Below are 18,513 nucleotides of genomic sequence, written 5' to 3'. Positions count from 1 at the left end.
TCACAAAACAGAAAATAAAATTATTTTTTCTACCTTTTGTTGTCTGGTCATTATTAAAATCATGTTGACCCTCTGGTTATCTTCTAATAACTCGCTTGCCAGGGTCTCCTGCCCATTTGTCGTTTTCTTCTTTCTCCATGCTAATCATTCATCTTCCATCTCTGCCCTCCCCTTCCGTTTACCTTACCTGCCCCGGAAGTCTGGCATCTTTCCTTTTATCATCCGCAGCACATTCCCTCTGCAGCAGTCCCACCCCTCCTCTGACGTACGGGATCGCAGCAGAGGGAATGTGCTGCGGAGGTCGACGGCAGCCTGCTAGGTTTACTACAGCTTACTGGCGATCCTCTTGCAGGCTACTTTGAAGATGAGACCGGGAAGCTGAGATGGAGGGAGGGAAGAAACGGTGGGCCAAATCTCGGGCCAAATCACAGGCCAAATTTAATTACCCTGCAGGCCAAATTTGGCCCAAGGGCCTGAGTTTGACACCCCTGCTCTAGAGTGTATATCTTCAGGTCATCAAATTTCTCCTAATACGTCTTGTAGCACAAACCCCATACCATTTTCATCACTTTTCTTTGAATCGCTTCAACTCTTTTTATGACCTTAGCAAGATATAGGGGTACTTTTATCAAGGCGTGGTAGGGGTTTAACGAGCAGAATACCACACGTTAAACCGCCTGCCGCACTAGTCGCTAACGCCTCCATTGCCCAGGCGTTAGGTTTTTTTGCTTGCCGCAGGGGTTAGCGTGTGATGAAATGTCCACTTGCTAAGCTATATTGATTGATTGACTTATTTGTAACTTCGCTGTAGATGTACAGTCTCTTGTCATGTAAACCGCTCTGAACTATTCTGGTACTGCGGTATACAAAAATAAAATTATTATTATAATGTTTTTAGAAAGTTTTTAAAAACACACTTGTTTGATAAGTTTGTTACATAACTTCTTTGTTCTTAACTGTATTTTTATTATGTCTTTTTCTGAACTTATGTATATTTCACTGATTGTACAGTTCTTCTTTGTGAACTACCTGGAACTTTAACGGATGGGCGATATATAAGAATAAAGTTATTATTATTATTATTGGTTAGAAGAGTCAGATATTAGATTAGTGAAGCAGAGTTGTCCACAGGGATTTAGGTGGGAGTGGGCATGTTGAGGATTGAAAAGAGGGGATGGAGAATTATTGTTATTTCATTAAAGTTTGGTATTTCAGCTAATTTATCAAGGAAAAATTGATGTAATTGATGTTTTAGTGATGAGTAACTGCTCATGAACAGTGTATTTGGTTTACTGTCCACCAGGGGCCATATTCTTTAAACAGCGCCTTAAGTTTTGCACCGATAAGCGCTCTTACTGGTGCCTAGCTTAATTGGTAAAGCCATTTAAAAATTATTTTTAAATCGTTAAAAAAAATGTAGACACCTACTGGCACCTAGATAAATGGCATCTTCATCATGTCTGTGGAGGTGCTTTAGAACACCTAAGGTTGAAGTAGGTGTAGTTAACACCAAAAATGATCTTAGGTGTTCTAAGGTGCCTCCGTAGATGCAATTCTCATCATCGGTAGGTGCCGGAAATGTAGTCCTTTAAAATCCTGGCATACATTTCCAGTATCTACCTTTGATAAAAGCCGCGATTCTTTAAACAGCGTCATTGCTTGATTAACAATGTTTTTTTTAGGCAGCTGTCGATAACAGTGCCGTTTACAGAATCCAGCCCCTGTGTTTTGGCTGCTGATTGCTCAAAGGTGTTAAATTTTTAGATATGCCTAAATTGATAATTATGGGGAATTTAAATTTACCAATATTACCAATAATTTTTTTCTCACATGTGTTTATGGATGCACTTGTTTCTTTAAATTTTCAGCAGTTGATTGATCTGCCAGCACATCTGGCAGGACATGTTCTTGACCTGGTGTTTGACCCAATGGGGTTTGCTGCTTCGACAGATATTCAGGTAGTTCCACAGGTGTGGACGGACCATTCACTGTTGCTTTTTAACAATGATGTGGATGATCATAAGCCAACAAAGGAAGAGTGTAAAGTGAAGAGAAAAACCAGAGCAAGTGTGGCATGAGTGGGAGCCTTTATTAAAGGACATGGATGTTTTGAGTGCAAAGCAAGCAGCTGATTATTTGTTGTCCACACTGAGGCAGGCAATGAACATTGTGGCACTAGAGGAAGAGAAATATGTGTGTGAATTGTGGATGTTGTGAGACCATGGGGACTAATGAAGTTGCAGCATGAGTTGAGAGCATGTGAACGACAGTGGCCAAAAACAAGAGATGTGGATGTTAAGGTAAGTAAGGGGTGAGTATTATCAAAATAAATCAAAAGGTTCACTAAATAGACTGAGGGAATTGTTCTCTTTGGTGAGGAATTTGACACAGGAAAAGGGTAGGGAGGAATTTCTGCTTATACATCAGATGAATTTAGTGCATTTTTTGAGGCTAAGATGAGGAACATTCTTGATGCCATCCCATTGGTAGATGAGATTGAAGGGTTTCAGTTGGATAATGTGACAATCTGGGAAGAGTTTTGTGTGGAAGATCAGAAACAAATTAGTTCAATTTTACATTCATGTTGCCTAACCATTTCCTTGGGGGATGTGTATGCAACCATTTTGTTGAGAACTATGGGTAAGATGGCCCTGACTGCTATAACGACTTTAGTAAATTTGATGCTGAGTCAGACAGGAGATACTTCCAAAGCCATTGAAGATTGCAACTGTTAGACCAGTCATTAAGAATTCTAAACCTGGTTTTGATGAAATTTCTCATTTTAAATCAATATCTGTTTTGCCAGCTCTATCAAAAAATTGTTGAAAAAGGAGTTTATTATCAGTTAGATGAACATTTGCAGCAGTCTAATGTATTGGATGTGAACCAATATGGTTTCCGCAAGGCTCACAATACGGAATCACTACTGGTGGCTAATTTGGATGAGATTCATAGTGGCTTTGATCAGGGCACTAAGGCCCTGATTCGATAAAGTCCACCTAAAGTTAAGTGCTGATATAAGCACAGATTCTATAAAAGGTGCCCATTATAGAATCATGCTTAGTGTCATCTAATTATGCTTAGACAGTGCTCAGCATCTTAATATTTAGGTGTCTCCAATTTATGCCTGGGTTTCCTATGCCTAAAGTTAGATGCTGACATCAGAGCCTAATGGCACCTGATTAACAAAGAGGTATTTAACTTGAAAACATGCCCATTATCCGCCCCTAACCATGCCCATTTTTAGCGTAAGTGCATTGGGCTAGGCGCCTACCTTTTATAGAATCAAGATTTTTGAGTTAGGCACCTAACTTTCAATTAAGACCAATTAAAGCTGATTGTGAGGTGTTGAGTGCCAATATAGGCAGGGCAGGATTAAACAATAGGCCAAGTAGGCATATGCCTAGAGCCCAAAATGGTCAGGGGGGCCCGATGAAGGAGGGCATCAACATTGTTTTTTCCAAACGGCGATGGGCCCCTCCAGCATTGATTGGCAATGCGGGCCCCACCCTGATAGGTAACACGCCCCCCCCTCCCATCGACGGAAAGTAAGACAAGCAAGCAACGTGGATAAGAAAGATAACAGGAATTGTAATTTTGCAAGCGGTGCTGCTTGCCCAAAGCTTCCCTTTGACGCAGCTTCCTGTTTCCGCCTGGGCACATGGTGGGGTGGGGTGAGGCAGAGGGCCCAGTATACTAGTGTGCCTAGGGGCCCTCGATGAATTAATCCTGCCCTGAATATAGGCACTGATTTTGCTTATTTCTCAATGAAATTAGGTGTCAATATTGGTGTTTAATTTTAGGCTGACTTTTTAGAATCAGGGCCTACATACCTAATGGTGTTTCTTGATATCTCTTTCAGTGTGTGATACACTGGATCATGATATCTTGTTAATTAGGCTTTCTGACAGGGGGCTTTGAGGAAGGGTTTTACAGTGGTTTGAATCTTTTTTGAATGACAGAATTCAGGAGGCACGTATGTGTGGGAGGCAATTTTTCTAAGTGTAGGTTGGTGGGTAGAGGTGTACAGCAAGGACCTACATCATCTGCGGTGCTGTTTAACCTGTATCTGCTTCCCAATATGTAAATTGATGAAACAATTAGGTATGTCCTATTGGCTATATGCTGATGATATACATTTTTTTTTCCATTAGAAGGAGTGAATGAAATTCTAGACACCATCAGGAATTGGTTGACTGCTAATAGGTTAGTGTTGAATGTTGCAAAGACTAAGATCATGCTCGCTTCTAGAGATTTTGATCCTGAAGCTACTGTTTGTATTTTTGTACTAAATGCATCAATGAATTTTTCTTCTGAAGTGCGATATTTGGATGTAATATTAGATCCACAGTTGTCTTTTAAGCCTCATCTACAGCAGATTATTAAGAAAACCATAATTCAAACATAGAATGTTGAGCAAGCTTCAGCCATATCTGTCTAAATATGTCTTCAAGCAAGTGATTCAGTCCTTGATTACTGTACGAGGGAGTGCTGAAAAGTTCTTAGCCCAACCAATAAGAGAATGATGTGGATATGGTTCAATCAATGATCTGAAACAAGACATAGAATTTTGTTTCTGCAGCTTGGCACTTAAGGGCAAATTCTATAAGCAACACATATATAGGCATTGTTCAGCGCGATTCAAATAAAATTGGGCGCTGTTTAGTGAATCATGCTGAGCGGCACTTATTTTGCAGGTGCCCATTAAATAGGCCAGCTCTAGGCGCAACTAAAAGTTAGAAGCCCATGCGAGTGCTTAAGCATCCTTAAGAGCAGCGATTCTGTAACAAGGCGCCTAACACGTAGCCACGCCCACGCCTAACATGCATAGCGCCTATTTTTTTTTAAGGCTGCCTAAATTTTTAGAGGCGCCTTATTACAGAATCACGTTTTCTTGATAGGTGCCTATGTTTCAATCAGTGCTGATTAAAAAGCTTAATTGAGCTTGTTATTCAATTGAGATCTATCTATCTAGTTGGGCGCCTCCGAAATAGGTGCCTAACTTTAGGTGCTGGTTACAGAATTTGGGCCTTAATGAAATAAAATAATACTCTCTTCGGCTACAGGGGCAAAATAATGCTCAGAATTTAGGAAGTTGGTTGGTTGGTTGGGCTAAGAATTTTTCGGCACCCCCTTCGTAATATTGTGCTCTTAGGGCTTCCAGCTTTCAGTATGCATACCTTACAGGAGGCACAGAATTCAATAGTTCAGTTGCTTAGTAGGATTAACATATTCATATTTGATTGTGATGTACTAGTTATCTGTGGAGTTTTGTGTGACATATAAACTGTTGTTCATGGTTTATCAGCGTCTCAAACAGCAGTCATCAAAATATTTGCAGGCTTGTTTAATGCTATATGTGCCATCAAGATCATCGCGCTCTGCAGCCCTTTCAGGTCTGGTTGTTCCATCACAAAAACAATTGCATTTGGAAGCAGTAAGGAAGAGTGCATTTTTTTTTTTTTTTTTGTATAAACTTTTTATTCACCAAAATGAAAAATACACACAGAACAGAGAGAACACAATTATTTTCTCATTGCAATGTCTCAATACGAAATACAAGGTAATCACCCTACCAGAAATCCTAGATAACATTGAGAGTCCAGGCCTGTATTCTGATAGCCTGGAGCCCTCCAAATCCAAACTAGAAGCAACCACCCAGCCACCCCAACCCAACAGGCCCAACAGAATGGAACAAATTGCCAGTGTCTCTCCGACAGCCAAAAAGACTTGTGTCAGTTTAAAAAACTTTTGAAGTGTCATCTTTTCTGCCAAATTAAATGTACGCTTTAATGTTTTTGATGCTAGAGCTGGGTTAAATCTGTACTGTGTTTTAATAATATATGTTTTACTGTAATCCACTTTGAATAAAAGTGGAATATAAATAATAAATTATAAACCATATACAATCTTTCCTAAATACAGATTGTAATAGTCATCCCCTACAGTGGTGGATGAGCTGATTCAGAGCTGTGCGATTGATCACAACTGCAGTTCTCTGATTCTGAGTTTGATTCAAGCACAGCAATAATGAGTTTGAATGACAGAATCAAAAAAGAGCTAACAACAGCAGAAATAATTTGCTGATTGGGTCTTTATAGCACACAGCTTCACTTTTATATTATTAATTTCCAATAAATTCTCCTCTTGGGCAGATGAGGCATTATTTCATGGGTTGACACTTTTAAAAAGAGTTTTTCTTAAATCACTATTTGCTAAATTCCCCATCAAGATAAATTTGACTTTAGTTGTCTCTGTGCATGCAGACAGTTGCAGTATGCTCATTTGTTAAAGCTGTCATCATCTAGAAATATAAATATCTCTTGTATATGCCTTGCAAAAGTGAATGAACTTTAACATGCTATTTTGTTTTTTTCACTGTTTTCCTATCTTCTATTTTGATTTGGGACTTCCCCCCCCCCCCCCTTTACAAAACCTTAGCATGGCTTTTAGCGCCGGCCATGGTGGTAACAAATCCGATGCTCACAGAATTCCTATGAGCATCGGAGTTGTTACTGCCACTGCTGGGTACTAAAAACCGCGCTACGGTTTTGTAAAAGTGGGAGTTAATGAAGTTAATCTGTAGATACTGTAGAGACTTTGGTGAGAGAGAGAGGAGGAGGGAGCTTCCATTATGTGGTTTTCATCATACTTTTTGCCTGCAACAAAGGGTTTCATTCACCCAAATGTAGAGGATATTTCTGTAAAGTATTTTCTGTAAGTAAAGCATGATTTACACAGAAAAAGAATCAGTTATAAAATTGGATAGGGTATAGGCTCATACAATTAGGCTTGCTGACAAGAACAGGCATACTTTAACGTATGGCACAGGCATTTCCAGGGCTGTAGTTGGAGTGGAGGAGTTGTAAATATCTATTTCATAAAATATGCACGTATACATTTACCCCCTAATTCTATAAATGTGCACTCTTAAATTTCTGACTAGTATGCTAATCTGCATGCTCAAGTTATAGAATAAGGTCAGCTGTGAAAATAATTCCAATTAATAGCCAATTATTGGCTTTAATTGGTACTAATTGGCAACAATTAGCAGTTAGACACATAACTACCTGTAGTTGGGATTCTATGGGCTAGATTCACAAAGCAAACTGATCATGTATCGATCGGTTTATGACCCCTTTACGACTAAATTTCCCTCCGGCCTGATTCACTTACCTCTCCTGCGATCCGCTTCCAATCCGTGCATGCAAATGAGGGGAAACGCATGCAAAGTAGGCAGGGATGCGATTCACAACACAAAATTTCACATCCGAGTGGGCTGGCTGAAGAAGCGACTGCTGGGGAGCAGTCGAAAACGTCTTTCTGACTCTCATATTCTATTGAAGCCCTGCTCTCTGCCCTGTCAGCCCCAATCTCCTGCAGCCCTGAACGCCTCCTGCAGCCATGAACTGCCTGTCCCGAACGCTGAACGCCTTCTGCTGCCCCAATCTGCCTGCCCTGATCTGCCTGCCCAAAGAGCTAGAGAAAGAGGCGGCAGCAGTCAGGTTGAGGCCAATTCTTAACCTGTCTCTGTGGAGCCAGAGGCTACGATGTTTCAGAGGGGGGGTCCGTGCAGATAGGGACGATTACTGGGGAAGTCGCACAGCTTCAGGCAGGCTCAGTGATGTGTCTCTTTCTCTAGCTCTCGCACACCCGCACCCCTAGGCTTGCCTGCCCCGAACGTCTGCCTGACACGTCCTCTCTGCTCCCCCTGGCTCTGCCGCCTTCCCTGCAATGCGAGTCTGCGGGTTTAAAGTGGGGCTGCACGCCGCAGTGTAGCCCCGCTTTAAACCCGCGGGCTCGCACTGCAGGGAAGGTGGCAAGAGCAGGGCTTGGAAGGGGAAAGCAGAAGAGTCAGCATGTGTGAAAGTTTTTTTTTTTAAAAAGTCGAGTCTAGACACATGCGCAGACCATCTACAGATGGTCTGCGCATGCGTTGGGAACGCAGACCTGCGATCCGTGCTGGCAGATGGGGGTGTTCCTCCGATTGCCCCCATCTGCATATTTTTGTTTCCTGAATTCATCGGACCTGCCCGGATCGGGCAGGTTGATGAATCTGGCCCTATAAGTTGCATGCTCAAATTCCAATGTGCACAACTTCAAGGGTGATATGGACCTGGGAATGGCAAAGGCGGGTCAGGGGGTGTCAGGCAATTACTTGTATGGGTTGTAGAATACTATAATTTATGCACCTAAAAGCCTACAGTTAGGCATGGGTATATACACCAGCAATTGAGCTGGCATAAGTGCTTAAGCCTAAAGTTAGACACTTAAATGCAGACTTATGACAGTATTCTATAATGGCAGTTGTATACACAACTGCCATTATATAATTTGCATTTGGGGTTGTTTGATTTTATTATGTATGGCTTGTTGTTATCTGCCTTGGATAAAGGCAGGCTATAAATGTTTAATAAATACATAAATCTTCCTGGCACCTAAATTTTGGGAGAAATTTTATATAGGACGCCAGTTTCTGCAGCCACTTATGAAGTGGCTGAGAATTGCACACCAGCGTCCTATACAGAATCACATCTGCCCCAAGGGACAGATGTCCAACTTCGCCTAACTGGCCTAACCATTCCCACTGCATCCCAGGATGCACTGGGAAGGAGGCCTAAGATTCCGGTTGGCCCAGGTGCCTAAGGCTCCTATATAGAATCACATCTGCCCTAAGGGACAGATGTCCAACTTCGCCTAACTGGCCTAACCATTCCCACTGCATCCCAGGATGCACTGGGAAGGAGGCCTAAGATTCCGGTTGGCCCAGGTGCCTAAGGCCCCTATATAGAATCACATCTGCCCTAAGGGACAGATGTCCAACTCCGCCTAACTGGCCTAACCATTCCCACTGCATCCCAGGATGCACTGGGAAGGAGGCCTAAGATTCCAGTTGGCCCAGGTGCCTAAGGCTCCTATATAGAATCACATCTGCCCTAAGGGACAGATGTCCAACTCCGCCTAACTGGCCTAACCATTCCCACTGCATCCCAGGATGCAGTGGGAAGAAGGTCTAAGATTCCAGATGTCCCTCCCTGGTGCATCCCAGAATGTTCCAGGAAGGGGAAAGCCCGCCATTTTGGAGTTGGGGGTCGGCCGGTCGGCCGGAGGGTGTGAGTTTCAACTGAAAGGTACGGGGGGATAGATTTAGGGGTGTGGGGCCTGAGCCTTGGAAGGGGCAAGGGGGGGGCAATTTCAGGGAGGTGGCAGCAGGAGGGAGTGGGCATCCCTCCTGCCCGGCTTGCTTCTGGGGTGTTCCTGTGCAGGAGGGAGTGGGCATCCCTACTGCCTGCCTTGCTTTGCGGATGGGAGTGTTGGGGTTCCGGCAGGAGAGAGTGGGTATCCCTCCTACTAGCCAACTTGGCGGGAGGTGGTGTTTCCTGCCACAGCCACTTAGCTGATTATGGCAGGGAGTTTTCCTTGCCACCTCTATTTGAAATAAGAACATAAGAATAGCCTTACTGGGTTAGACCAATGGTCCATCAAGCCTAGTAGCCCATTTACATGGTGGCCAATCCAAGTCACTAGTACCTAGCCAAAGGTGTAGCAATATTCCATGCTACCAATACAGGGCAAGCAGTGGCTTCCCCCATGTCTTTCTCAATAACAGACTATGGACTTTTCCTCTAGGAATTTGTCCAAACCTTCCACATCCTCTGGCAACGTGTTCCAGAGCTTAACTATTCTCTGAGTAAAAAAAATATTTCCCCCTTTTGGTTTTAAAGTATTTTCCTGTAACTTCATCGAATGTCCCCTGGTCTTTGTAATTTATGATGGAGTGAACAATCGATCCACTTGTACCCATTCTACTCCACTCAGGATTTTGTAGACTTCAATCATATCTCCCCTCAGCCGTCTCTTTTCCAAGCTGAAGAGCCCTAAGTGTTTTAGTCTTTCCTCATACAAGAGGAGTTCTATCCCCTTTACCATCTTGGTCGCTCTTCTTTGAACCTTTACTAGCGCCACTATATCTTTCTTGAGATAAGGAGACCTGAATTGAACGCAATACTCCAAATGAGGTCGCACCATGGAGGAGCATTATGGCATTTTAATAGCCTACATTTCAGATGTCTGTCATGGTTCTAGGGAGATGATAGAGCCGCTTAACTTGCCCAAGGCCACTACCGGGTGAAACCATATCCACGCCTTGGGGGAGTTTAGGTGTTCCTACACATCTCCCTGGATCTGAGAGAATGCCTACAGTGTAGGCTGCCTTCCTTGATAGGATGTCTACCACTGCTTATAATCAGGATGCCTATTTATAGAATCAGCCCCTCTGGAATTTACCCCATAGAGAATAATTCTGTAATTTGTTGCCCCCAGTTAGGTGGACAGTGTTATAATAATAATAATAATAACAGCTTATATACCGCAATACCGTGAAGTTCTATGCAGTTTACAAAAGATTAAGCAAAGGTACAAATTGACTGACTTCAAGAGGGGAAGAAGAAAGAGAAGTAATTAGACAGGAAATTCATTGTTGAGGAGAAAAGTGATCAAAAGGACAGTAGGTCGCTATTGAGAGGAAAGAGATAAGTGGATCAGTTGTCAAGATGTTTTAGGAACAGATGTGTTTTTAGACGTTTCCTAAATTCCTCATAAGTAGAGGTGAAAGTAATTGTTCTAGGTCTTTACCCCATGATGCTGCTTGGTGTGAGAGAAGGAATTCATGTTGTCTTTTCAGTTTGCAACCTCTCACTGGGGGGGAAACTGGAATGTGAACTTCTCTTGTGTCTGTTGGTTGAGAAGGAGAAAAGGTCAGTAATGTATTTGGAGGCAAGTCCGTGTAATGCTTTAAAGCAGAAACAGGCAAATTTGAACTTTACGCGTGCCTTCATCGGCAGCCAATGTAGCTGCCGGTAGTAGGGTGTCACGTGGTCAAATTTTTTTAGTCCAAAGATTAGTCTGACTGACGCATTCTGCAACAGTTGTACTCCAAGTGCCATTTCTATAACCGCATCAGTTAGCATTATAAAAATACTAGCTTAAGCTGGCATTGGTGCACCTATTAGGGGTAGATCTGAGAGCTTATATTATAGACACCCAGGTTGCTTTGATAAAATAATCTAAGATCCAAAAAGTCTGAGAAAAAAATGATCACTTCAAAAATACTGAACCCCAAACTTAAATATGGTGGTGAAATTTAACCATCAGAAAACTGAGCTTTAAAGGAGTTCACCCAGTCATTCTGTAGTCCCATACTCTTGAAGGCTAATTTTTTGGGGACACAATTTGGCAAATTAGAGAGCATTAATAATAAATGATGCCTTTACTTCTGATAGCCCAAATAACAGAAATTTTGGATGGCTATTTTTTATGACTTTATATTCATTTTAAATGATTAGTTTCAGAAGAAAAAAAAACCCCTCAATCAATGAAGTACATTTCCAGTCAAAGTATATAAAATTTTTTACAATGCCCATTATTGCTTAATCTATGCTTTTAAACTCAAAGGAGCATTTTCATGCAGTATAATACAACTTTAAATGCAATTCTTTGCTTATCTGATATATTAAAAATAAAGCTAGCCTGGGATTGAAATATCAAAATATATCATTCTAAATGTAGTTCTGCTTTTCTGTTTTGGTTCCCAGGTATTATTACCTTGCCTTCAAAGCACATGAAAATCCTCCTGCTACCAAAGAAAGTTGTATTGCCATTTTGGAGAGAGCAAGACTGAACAAATGGGTGATTGGAAAAACAAAGGTAATGTTCTACGCTAACATCAGTGACATTGACTCTTCTTTTTCTTTTTTCTTTTTTTAATTCTTTATTTATATTTCTAACCATACATTACAAGAAAATAAACCTCTTGTTATAGTTCCTTCTTTTTAGTTAGGGGTTTCCTACCATGAGAGCTTAGGATATCCTAGTCATGTGATGGTACCTTAGCATATCACTAAGCTATGATATCACAGGGCATTCTACCTTGCCGGTTCACTTTGATGATCTCACAATGAGGTCACCATTGTGCAGCTGCACATCACCATTTGCAATGAACTAGAAGCCATTCTAAGGTCTGTATCTGTTTATATCCCTTTGCAAATGAAATTATCTGTTCAATATATATATGTATGTCATGTGGTTGCATCTCTTTGAAGATTGAGCTCATTGGAGCACTGTTTAGTGAGAAAAAGGGTTGTTGTTTTTTTAGCAAGAAGCCTAAAGCTGTGTTTTTCGTGTGCTGTAATTAGCAATAACATTGCTGTTTGGCCAGAAAACTAGTAGGTTTGGCATGCAATATGTTTGTATCGATGTGCCCTGTTTATGTGATGGCTTATTAAATGTATTTTGAGCTAAATAAAGTAAAAATAAAATCCCTAAATCCTATTTAGAAGATTGCACCAAGAATGTCTAAAGCCTGCCTAAGCCCGTCCACAGAACTCACGTCTATCAAACTCATGTCTATCTTAAGCCCAACCCATGCTCAAAAGTATACTTCCTTACAATGACTATAAGACTTAGGGCTCCTTATACTAAGGTGCACTAGCGTTTTTAGCACATGCAGGATTTTAGCGCGCGCTAAACCCATGCTACATGGCTAGAACTAACGCCAGCTCAATGCTGGCATTAAGGTCTAGTGCATAAGGCTTTGTAGCGCACACTATTCCGCGCGTTATAGCCCTAACACAGCTTAGTAAAAGGAGCCCTTAGTTTTACAATTGCTATGCAGCTTGTTAGCTTCCTCTGTAGCACACTGGTTAAAGCTACAGCCTTCTACATTGATGTTCCTTGTTCAAATCCAACTCAGTACTTCTGACATAAAATAAAAACATTAAACAGATTTTTTTTTAATGGTATGGTGCTAACATTTTACAATTATAATAATAAAAAATAGCATTAATTTGCCATTCTAATAATGTCAGAATATAACATTAAGGACATTGATTGGACATCTGACTCCCACCTAAAATAAAAACCCAGATTCTGTAAGGGACGTCTAAAAAGGTGGATGTCCACCTAATGCTGAGCACCACTCAGCGTTCTTAAATGCGATTCTGCAAAGTGCACCTAACGAGGACATCCAACTATGCCCAAATATAGGTGCACTTTGCAAAATTTGGCCCTTACTGCCCAGGAACAAAAATCATGTTACATAGTGTTATAGAATATTGCTTTAAAGCCACATTGGTTCACCAAAAGTTAGGCACACCTATATATGACCAGTCAGTGGCTGGCAAAAGTGGATGCACCTAAGTGTGTCATTCAATGCACGCAAGCTGATAGAAGTTGCATGTGTTTCTACACAGTGAATATGTCTTATTAGTAACTTGGCACTACAACTAAGGGATCTGTTAGGGATCGGCATATAACAGGGGGTAACAAACTCTGTGTGTTGGCATGGTTACCTGATTTGAGCAACAAGTTTTAAAAACCAATAATTTTTGATCCCAATATTTAGCAATCCATTTCTGTATATAGCACAAAAAGTCTTCAGACATATAGTAATTGATTTAGTTTAGTTTAAATAATTTTTTGTAGTTAATTTTGTTTGAAAGTCTGGTTGAGTCAGTATTTTTCTGCATGACCATATAGCGACCATATAAAATGTACGAGTGATTGCTCACGCACTCCACTCAGAGAGAATATAGCTGCTAGACATAACCACATGGACCTGACATCATTGAAATCTTTGCTGCTCAAAACAAAACTATACCTTTTGTGCAATAGAATTCACTATTAAAACTTTTATTGAAATCCACTGGAGATGTCTACACCTCAACTACAGAGAATCAGGGAAAGAAAAATATTGACAGGAGCATTTGATATTTTTTTCTTAGCAATCAGGTATGCAGATTTTCATTTTATAGTGATTCCAAATTCCCTGCCATCGAGGGTTCAGTTCAATACTTTCAGGATTAGTCTTGCAAACTGGATCCATTCTCCAAAGATAGTTTGATCTAGCACTGTTTTGAATACCATTGTATCCATTAGCCTGCAGTTCTAATGCCCCTATAGCAAAATTACAAGTCCATATATACAGCAGAGTAAAAGCAGGAATGAATCAATTTATCCTGAAAAAAAAGATCTTTATTCATCACCCCTTAAATTGAACAGTGGGGCAGTTAGAACTCTAAATTACAGAGGTATGATTGCATCAAGACTCCAAAAAGCATGGTGAAAAGCCAGCACTGCGATGGCTCTTGGTTGCACTTGGGATATGAGAAGAGGGTTGAAAAGTCACGTGAAAGACATGGGCAAAAGAGAGTTGGAGATGGGCTGCATTTGAAAATGTTTGTCATCATCTACTAAGATGATAAATCTAAGTTGTGAAGACTGCCATCATATTACTATGGCCCAGATTCACTAAGGCCACGGATCAGATCCAATCCATGAGCAATCCGATCCAATCCGTGGCCGGGGGGGGGGGCTGATTCATGAATTGCCCTCATGCAAATGAGAGCGATCAGAATCATACCCGCAACTGACCGGCCGGATCGCTCTTCAGTGATCCCAACGCATGCGCAGACCAGGAAACTTTTTTTTTCTTCGCAAGCGCGTGGTTTTAACCCACTTTAAACCCGTGGGTTAAAACCATGGGCTTACACTGCAGGGAAGGGCAGGAGAGAGTGTGAATCTCGGAGAGAGCGTGAACTCGCAGTCCTTGAGCATGCGCAGACGCTCAAGGCCCAGCAAGAAGAGGAGGCCGATCTTTGGGCACCAGCACCAACGCACAGGACATGCCGGTGACGGTGCCGAGGCCCAGATGACAGTAAGAAGCGGTGGGGGGGGAGGGGTGCCGAATCACGGCCGGGGGGGGGGGTGCCGGATCGTGGGGGGGAGGGTGCCGGATCACAGAGGGGGCCTTCGGGGGGGAGCAATGCTGGTTCTCATGGGGGGGGGGGGAATAGAGCAGCGCCGCTGGCCTCGGGGGGGGGGAACATATCAAAGCGAGTTTCCATTATTTCCTATGGGGAAACTCACTTTGATATACGAGTATTTTGGTTTACCAGCATGCTTCTGGAACGAATTATGCTCGTAAACCAAGGTACCACTGTATATAACATACGTATATTGGGCAAATAGGGCCTGATTCTGTAAATAATGCCTAAATTAGGCACCATTGAAAGAATCGAGGTTAACTGAGCCTATCACAAAATTTAGGCACTAGTAATCTAGACCATGGCTTTGCCTACATTGCCTACATTGCAGACGCCTATGATCTTTTAAGAATCACACCTAGCAGCGCTTAAGGTCATTTCTGCCCCTAATCACGCCATTAGGCACCTCGCTGTAGATGCAATTATAATGCCTACTTTTTTGTGTCTTTAATTGGTTTTTAACAGCATGGTCAATTACCACACTGATAAAAGCCAATTAAAACAATTAGGCGGTGCTAGGGGAAATACCGCCACCTAACATACAATGCCATTTACAGAATCAGGCCCATAGTGGCTCACAGAAAACTGATGAAATAAACACAAGTTTGAGACTTATCAAGAACACCATTGCCAAGACTCCAGCTAACAGTGTCTGATCTCTCAATCTCTTGTAAGCTTTCATTCCCAGTATCGGTATTATAAACACAGGCAGTAGGCGAAATGGAAATTATTTTAACAATAAGGCCACTGGCAACATATCTGCAAGTAAATAGCAGCATTTATATGTGTATATTGCATGCATGTATAAATACAGATTTCAGAAAGCCTCTATTTACTTGTGGAGAGCCACACCACGCAGAGATATCAGAGAGCTGTGGTTTGAGTGGGTCTAAAACCTACACATTTATACCCATTTACAAAGGAAATACAGTGCCAGGCTTCATACCAGCTGACAGACATGCACGGATTTTTTTTAAATGCTTGTTTATGGTATCAGAAAGGTAGATTATAGTTAAATATAAGTAAAAGGCAGAGGAGAAGCATTGCAAATGGGACATGTTAGATAATTATATATCTGGGATGTAGTATACCATCTATATGATAATGTCACAATGTATAATAATTATTTATTTTTGATTGACTTTTTTTTGTTATTCTTCATTTAAGAAACCATTTAATAAAAATATTTGAACTCAAAAAGTGCTTGTTTAGGCCAGGGATATATATAAGGATATACAAGGGATTAAGGGAGTCATTCTCCATAATCTCATATTGTTTATCTCTGCCTCCAAAATTAAACCAAGTTAAGTCATGGCCTTACTACTTAACTGGTAGCAATTACACATGTGTATTTGCAAAATGGGGCAGCTACACATGAAAGTGGAGCTAGTCACATGCGTAGGTAGTATAGCTGTTTGCTGGTTTTGAATGTTGAAATGAATTGCAGTTTTCTATTGATAAAATTCCTTACCATGAAAGAGCATTGAATTAACGAGAGTTTTTTAGAGTAATGAATTAAAGAGGACTTTTAGATTTTTCTAAATTAATTATTTAAGAGTAAGATTAGGTATTAATTTATGAAATAAATATCAATTTAACTTATGAAATAAATATCAATTTAATAAATAATTATTTTTAGTCTTGGTAGGGAGGGAGGTTCAAGCCAATGATGTGATTAGAAGTAAGAGAAAATAAGTTTTCTTTCTCTTGTAAGAAATCCCAGAATGGGAAAATTTACTCCATAGTATGAGGCTTGTCCCTGCTTGTCTAAATAACAATTAAGGGGGGCTCCTTTTACAATGGTGCGCTAGCGTTTTTAGCGCACGCACCGGATTAGCACGCATTATAGCGTGCACTAGCTGAAAAACTACTGCTCAAGAGAAGGTGGTAGTGGCTAGCACATGCGGCATTTTAGCACGCGCTATTCCATGCGTTAAGGCCCTAATGCACCTTTGTGAAAGGAGCCCTAAGTTAAACTGTTAAAAAAATTTTCTGCAGTTCTTTTTGACTTCAATCTATGGTTTTTTTATATTTTTATTTAATTAATAGATAACCATTTAGTTTGAGGTTGTAAAATCACCACTTTCATGTGTAAGTGCCAGCAACTTCCACACGAAGACTGCTGGGTTCCTTCAGTTCATTTTTTCAATGTATATATTTGTAAAATGGCTGCTCTCACTGTGAGTTCAAACATTTTTCTGCAAGTCAGATTTCAGAAAATCTATTTCCATTGATAATGTCAGTTATTATGCAAGCAAAAAGTTCAGCATTCAGAGACAAGTTTGTTGTTCTTTTTCAGGTTTTTCTAAAGTATTATCACATAGAGCAGTTAAATTTATTGCTGCGAGAAGTGATAGCCAGAGTTGTGGTGATACAGGCCTACACAAAAGGCTGGCTCAGTGCTAGAAGATATAAGAGGGTCAAAGAAAAAAGAGACATCAGTGCTGTTGTCATCCAGACAGGTAAATACTTCCACTTTTTTTTTTTTTTTTATTAGCAGAGGCATTTTCAATATGACATTTAAATCTGATTTGGGAAGTTTTGGAAAAATCATTCAAAAATCCAGAAGAGCAAATGGTAATTTTCAAATCAGAAAAACATTCATCTTTTTGTTTCATAAATTGTCATTTGCTAGACATTTTTTTAGCTCAATGCATCTATCTTTCAGAAAAAAAAATATCCAAGGGATGCGAGGTTGCTGCTCACACCGGCATCGGAACTCTCTCTGATGTCTCTTCCGGGACCCGAACCTAGGAAATGATGTTAAAGGGCGAAATGACACCAACGTGGGCATGCTGCCCACACCAGAAAAGTTAAAAAGATACAGGGAAAGGGAAGGGGGCGTATGTGCAGTGAGGGAGCAAGGAAGAGGGCAGGGGAGGGACGCCACTGCCCCAAGCACTGCTCACCCTTACTTATACCAGTGCACACACACATCCTAGCAAAGCAGTGGGGCACCCTCGGAGGCATTGCAATGACTACATAAAAGGTCCCAGGTACACATCTCACTATTACCCCCATACATTGTATGGTAAGCCTTCTAAAACCCACTGAAAACCTACTGTATCTATACGAGTAGGTGACACTTGCAGGCATAAAGGCTGTTGTGGAGTAGAGTAGGTTTGGAGTGGGTTTTGGAAGGCTCACCCTAAAATATAAGCAGGTTATGGTGAGATGTATACCTGAGACTTTTTATGTGGCGTTCACTGCAGTACCCCCTAGGATACCCCTCTGCTCACACGTTCTACCACACAGTAGGATATGGGCCTGGATCCCCCATCTCTGCACTGGCTTCCAGGCTACTCCAGGGACCTGCTTACTGCTCTAATAGGATTGGCCATAACTTCTGGAGCTGTCATGCAGGATGGTATGTACTGTTTTTGTCATATTTTAGAGGGTGGGAGGGGATCAGTGACCACTGGGGGAGTTATGGGGGTCTTGCCTTAATCTCTCCTCTGGTCATCTGGTCAGTTTGAGCACCTTTTTGGCACTTAGTTGTTAATGAAACAGGTCTAGCTTCAAACGTCCAATTTTCGCCTGGATGTTTTCGACAATGTTTCTTTATTGCAGAAAAACGTCCAAATCATAAGCCCACCCTAGCCCTGCCCAAAACATGACCCAACACAGCCTCTTGAGATTTAGACACACTGCCTATGAACTGCATGGAAAACCCTCTTAAAATGGATTTTAA

The 18,513-nt window shown here is 41.3% G+C and overlaps 1 protein-coding gene across 1 annotated transcript in view; it reads left to right on the top strand.

Annotated features, from left to right (window-relative positions):
- MYO3B (myosin IIIB) overlaps positions 1 to 18,513 on the top strand; it is a 319,347-nt gene that overhangs the window by 186,325 nt on the left and 114,509 nt on the right. Inside the window, exons 19-20 of the mRNA XM_033944123.1 lie at positions 11,595 to 11,706; positions 17,122 to 17,284. Coding sequence (XP_033800014.1) covers positions 11,595 to 11,706; positions 17,122 to 17,284 — 275 coding nt within the window. The remainder of the gene's footprint in view (positions 1 to 11,594; positions 11,707 to 17,121; positions 17,285 to 18,513) is intronic.

This window comes from Geotrypetes seraphini, chromosome 5 (genome assembly GCF_902459505.1).
Source record: "Geotrypetes seraphini chromosome 5, aGeoSer1.1, whole genome shotgun sequence".
In the NCBI taxonomy this organism is placed as follows: domain Eukaryota; kingdom Metazoa; phylum Chordata; class Amphibia; order Gymnophiona; family Dermophiidae; genus Geotrypetes; species Geotrypetes seraphini.
Note: the sequence above shows the minus strand (reverse complement) of the source record. Positions and strands in the feature narration are given on the sequence as shown.